A 6,039-nucleotide genomic window follows, 5' to 3' on the forward strand; every position below is an offset into this window, starting at 1 on the left:
AGCCGCAATAGGACAGTTAAAGAGCTGCATGCGACCCCGGAGCCGCATGTTGCCGACCCCCGTAATAGAAAGTTAAGGATATCGAAGCTAAAAATTTTAAATATTGCTTTTGAACAGTCCACAACCTTTGATTTGTTTAACACAGTGCTAGCCAAACAGCCACTGAGCAGCCTTACTACTGCACTGGCTGCAGTAACTTTCCCTGTAACGACTGTGGAGGTGTATGGAACCTCTCCTGCTGACCTTGCCAAAGTCAAGAAGCTCCTGGATGACCTTATCTCTGAAGAATGCACCAGCAGAGATGTCCAGTCTGGTTACCTGGCCAACCTTCAAGAAGCTGATAAGGAGGCCATCATCACCCTTAGCAAGAACAACCAAGTGCACATTCTTGTGGCTTCCTCAGACAGACTAACTGTGTCAGGGAAGAAGGACGATGTTCTGGATACAGTTTTGAACATCTCAAGTTTCATCCAGGCAGCCAAGGAGAGGGAAGCCCAGGAAAGTGAGATGAAGAGATTGAGAGAGACTCTGTGCTGGGAGGTGGCTGAAGGAGAGGAATGGGTACCACTGGACTCCAGCATTAGCTACCAGCTGGAGTTTCACAAGAAAGAGCAGAGCTTTACATATGAGGATGAGGGAGAGGTTTACACTGTGGACTTCAAGAAGCTGACACGGAGAAACAGCAGAGGAAAGTCCTGCAGGATAAGGAGAACCCTGATTGGTGACTCAGACACAGGTAATACAAGTAGATGGTACTACAAATACTTAGATGCTGATTAATGGCCAGTCATGGTTTACTTTTATTTAAATTAGGGCTACCACAAATCATTTGAATACTGGAGTAATCATTTGTTATTTGACTGGCCTCATTTTGGCCCAAGTTGTTTCCCTCACAGCTGCTTTCCATAAAAAAACAGGCTAGCCAAATAAAACTTCATCAAATAAATAAAAAATCTAACTAAAATGAACCATAATAGCAGTGAATAAATCTAATTCATTGTACTCTGAGACTGCTGGGATAGGCTCCAGCAGATACTCATAAATGCTATACAAGTGACTCCCGAAGCTGTACTTGAATGAGAGGGCTACAATCACGGATTTTGTCATCAGAACATATAGCGGCTGGGCTTCGGTCTGACAAAGAATACATTGTTGCTGCCTACTGAATATATTTTGAACTGTAGTAATGAACGTCCTTAAATTTATGGTTAATTATGACACATTGTTTTTAAAGGTGGTTTTGAAAATGGGTATTTGGGTACTGCCAATGGTATTTGAAGCCTGTAAAATGCTGTTTATGCCAGCCCTAATTTAAATATATTTAAGTCAGTCTTCATAGAAAAACACTAATAAGAAGTTAGACAGCAGAGATGGGGACCCAGCAACTCAGACTCAAGTCGTATGTTGACGAAACGTGTGAAATTTCAGTCTGAGAAAAAAAGCTGAACAAAAACTGATTCAGTTAGGTCACCAACCTAAATGCAGTAAATGAATGAAAGATTTTTTTTCAGTTTTTTAGTTCCCATATGGAAAAAATATATATGGACAAAGTAATCCATGCCAAAATATGTTCCAAACACTAAAATGTATTTCAGAATATACTGCTATGTTAACCAAATATTTTTAAACTACATTTATTTTTAAATATTTGGGGAAATATAACACATAGAAATGTACCATACAAAACAATGCAAATGTATTTATCAGATATGTTTGAAAATGTATGAAAATAGCCAAAATATTTGTCTAATGCGCTTTTTACTGTTTGATTCCTTTTGGCATGAATTTGTATCGCAATACCTTAATTTTAAATAATAGCCCATGGAGCTTTAACATGGCAAAACCATTGTAGGTATTGATACTCTGTGAAAATGAAGTTGATATCTTGTTTATTTGAAATACATTTTGTGTGAGTGTCTTACTGCATTCATTCATGGTTAATGCAAAGCACAATGCAAAACAATGCAGTTTGGATAGTAAGTATGCTGGCTAGTACAATATCTAATTTAACTTGTCATTTAAACTTAATTTTAGCAAATGACAAATCCCATTCCTTTACATCATGCTAAAATTTCAACTGGATTAGCTATTATGCTAGCTAGCTGCTATATGTGCTATGTGAACTACAGATTAGCCAGTTGTTTCAAGTTTTTTTGGCTCTTTACTTTAAAAAATACATTTACTGCATGTCACACTTCAGTTGTGTCCCTCAAACTCATTGTTTATAATGAAAGCAGGTGTGTAACTAGACTATACCAACATCAGGGGCTGAGGCTATGGCCCATTTGATGTCACATGGTCACATAGCCTGTCCTCTAGATTCCAAACGTCTCCACTATAGACTGTGAAAAACAATTTGCCAGATCAAATCTATTTTTAAATTAAAATATATATATATATATATATATATATATATATATATATATATATATATATATATATATATATATATATATATGAGGTATATATATATATATATTTACCTCATGTATAGTCACCAGGTGATCAAAAACAAATATATCTGTATCTGCTGGTGCACCCATATAACCAGAACTTTAATATGCATGTTTCATTGAGAGCCATTTACGTGCATTATCATAATTGTATTTCTGCAGTTATCTACTTATTCAAATGGTCATGTAAACGGCATACTCCGATTTCTTAGATCAGAGAAAAGACATCTAATTAACATCTGATAGACATCTGATTAAGAAATCCACTAAAGAGAGTTGAATTTCAGCTCAGTAATCAGATTTCTCAGTGTATGTAGACTCTTACTCTGATTTCTTTCGGATTTCTCAGTCTGCGAATGTGCAAAAACAAACTGCAATACCAGAAATGAGTGAGCAGCTTTGCCGCATAATGGCAGCAAAACACTTTTGGAGCAATGCTGAAACCAACTACACGCTTGACGAAATGAAGGATTTAAATATTCATCTTCTCAATGATGTATTTTCATATTGTCCTCTCTCAGCTGCTTTTGTGTTCAGTTTCTCTCCAACATCTTCTACCCTGTGTTACTACAACTTTTAATTAATTACTTTACAAGGGAAATACCATTAACCAGAAATAAACTGCATGTATAATAACGACTTGGCCATAAATAAATATATCTGTGTGAACTGATACCCAGAATCTCATCAGAACTCTAATGGTCATATAATATTCTGTGCTGTTTTAGCTCTTAAAATATACAGTACAGTGGAAATAACTAATGAGTCCATGGTGACTCAACATGAAGTCCTTTCCTGTAATCAGCTTTTCATGTTACTGTTTCTCTTGATGCTTTTTTTTTCTGACACACTTTGTGCCTTGAAAAAAATATGACTCCTGTAACCAGAAGGAAAACGCATATACTAGTGAAAGATATTTAGCTTGTCTGGCCTACTGATGCCAAAATACAATTAAGCTGAAAAGTTTCTTATTCAAATTGTTGTTCTACAGGGAGATTCACTCGAAAGAGGCCCCAAATATTCTGTAATAACTCTCGTTAGGACGAATCAATCTGAACGAAACAAGGCAATGTGCTCTTCAGTATATGGAGCCCCTGCATCGGAGTGATGAGGTAGGCGCCGTTGTTCAGGCAAGGAACGTTAAGGAACATGGAGCACTGTGTCGAAATGTGTCTGGCAGAAAACAGAGATCACTTTCAGCATTACATGTAATGCAATCAATTACACATACGTCAAGGTATGTAACATATTTTTTTGGTTAAGATTGCTTCATTATAATGGGAGTTGCAGCAGAATATTCAGGGCCTCTTTCGAGTGAATCTCCCTGTACTTTAAATGATGCAGTAGTTATGTGTTTAGGCACCTGCATTCTGCTGCACCATTTAAGGTGGAACGGAAAATTCAGGTAAGAAGCCGACTTCAGTTTCGTTTTTTCTAGCATAAGCAAACGTTAACATTAGCTAGCCTAACATTAAACCCAACCAGGTGAACAGATTAGCCTGTCTACCGTTTGTGCTGCTACCTATATAAGAAGCTAATGTTAGTGGTAATGTTACAGCACAATTTGAAATTGATTACAGTTCAGTTAATGTTAGTATATATCATCACCTTGTCTATAATGTTGAACTGTAAGCCACCACAAAAGTAAAACACCAAAGGAGAACATTCGGTTTACTTTCACTGCTGCAATGCGCTCTTACTACTGTTTACGCTGAAGTCTCCTGAGCTCTAACATCTGCGAATGTTGATGGGGAGTCAGTCATTGACTCTTAGCCAATGACTGACAGTTGAATTATATATTATATGATTCTTATTTTAATCGTAGGAAAGGATCCAAGGCTGTTGGAAAATCCTTTGCGGCTATAGCCTAACAGCCCGGACCTGAATGAAAGGCTTGTTACCTGAAGCCATGTCCAACCTGTTTACTGCAGCTAGTAATGAGACTGTACTAAAATTCTCAACTGAAGACTCAAGACTTGACTCAGACTCGCATGAATCAACTTACGAACATCTCTGATAGCCAAACGTTGTAAATCAATAATAAGCTGATGATTTGGAGAGACAAACATTATGGACAAAATATATCTACATGTGATTTGCTAACTACTGATTGCTGTTTTCCAGCCATCATTCAGTCTCCACCAACATGGACTAAAATGGATGGAAAGGAGCTGAAAATAATCACTCTCCATCCAGATTCCACAGAGTACAAAAAAATAGAGAACGACTTTCTACGCTCCAGTAGGCACGAATCTGTGTCTGCAATGCAGGTTGTGAAGGTATATTTGCAAGTTTCAAAATGTTGAGCATAATCTGATCATAATCCTGCATATCAGTCTTTTTACTTTGCCTACAATTTGATTCTTAGATCCAGAGAATTCAGAATATGCAACAATGGCAGAGGTACTCTGTGTTAAAGGAGACAGCGGACAAGAAATACCCCAACCAGATAAATGAACGCTTTCTCTATCATGGCACCACTAAAGAATTCAGCCAGAAAATCAGTAAGAATGGCTTCAATCGGAGCTTCTCTGGAAGAAATGGTACGTTGCAGATTTGTCTTCTTTATGAATGTCTTATGTAGTATTTATTGGTCGTACTGATCTTTACTCTGTCCACTTTTTAAGGTGCCAGTTGTGGTCATGGCACCTACTTTGCCAAAGAAGCCTGGTACTCCTGCCACGACCATTACTCAACCCCAGATGAGTTTGGACTAAAGTATGTCTACAGAGCCAGAGTCGTGACCGGGGCCGTCTGTTTGGGTCGACCAGGAATGAAGGAGCCGGACCCTCTGGACCCGAACAATCCCCAGGCTGGTCTGTATGACTGTGCTGTAAATAATCTGATGGATCCGTTCGCATTTATAGTGTTCTGTGATGCGGCAGCTTACCCAGACTATCTGATCATCTTTCTGCCATTGGAATTCACAAATCCTAAGCCATATTGCTTTTAAAATGGTAACAATACTCTCTTCTTCCAGTTTTTGTTTTATGTATTTCTTTACCATCCCGTCAGGTAGTTATTTCTAGCCATACAAGACCAAGGTCCAGTCTTTCTGAATGAGGAGAGACCAAATTACCTGTAACTGAAAGTCAAATGTTTCAAAAACATTTTTGGAATAATGAGTAATTCTGACAAAAAAAAAAAAAATATATATATATATGAATACTTTGCAGCATGTGGCTAAGTAATGCACAAAAACCTGGTTTTTCTGGTTGTTCTGGCTATTTCGCTTGCACAGATCTCCACAACGAGGGGCTGCTTTCCCTGCTCACTGTGTAACCAGCAAGCTTAGCTCATTTTCTTCAAAGGCGAGAATTTCTTTGCAAACACATCATGTTCAGCATTATGAGATTTCCCATTTTTATTTCAACCAGTGTCCAGTGCCTTTATAACATCTCTGGTTACACCTACATTGAACAAGTGGCCACTGGGGTGGAGGGGACTGCAAGAAGTGGATATTTCGGACGAAATGTACTCACGCTCAGCAGGTTAACCCATGGGCTAATCTAACAACCATAACACTTCTTTTTTGTGGAAATTTGTACAAAATATACATGAAATTTGTTTGTGAAATAGCTTTGTC

The 6,039-nt window shown here is 37.9% G+C and overlaps 1 protein-coding gene across 1 annotated transcript in view; it reads left to right on the forward strand.

Annotated features, from left to right (window-relative positions):
• LOC118810864 overlaps positions 1–5,409 on the forward strand; it is a 29,536-nt gene extending 24,127 nt beyond the window's left edge. Inside the window, exons 15-18 of the mRNA XM_036574971.1 lie at positions 146–736; positions 4,578–4,732; positions 4,822–4,996; positions 5,081–5,409. Coding sequence (XP_036430864.1) covers positions 146–736; positions 4,578–4,732; positions 4,822–4,996; positions 5,081–5,406 — 1,247 coding nt within the window. The 3' untranslated portion in view covers positions 5,407–5,409. The remainder of the gene's footprint in view (positions 1–145; positions 737–4,577; positions 4,733–4,821; positions 4,997–5,080) is intronic.
• Positions 5,410–6,039: the final 630 nt, after the last annotated feature.

This window comes from Colossoma macropomum, unplaced genomic scaffold (assembly GCF_904425465.1).
Source record: "Colossoma macropomum unplaced genomic scaffold, Colossoma_macropomum, whole genome shotgun sequence".
Lineage (NCBI taxonomy): Eukaryota > Metazoa > Chordata > Actinopteri > Characiformes > Serrasalmidae > Colossoma > Colossoma macropomum.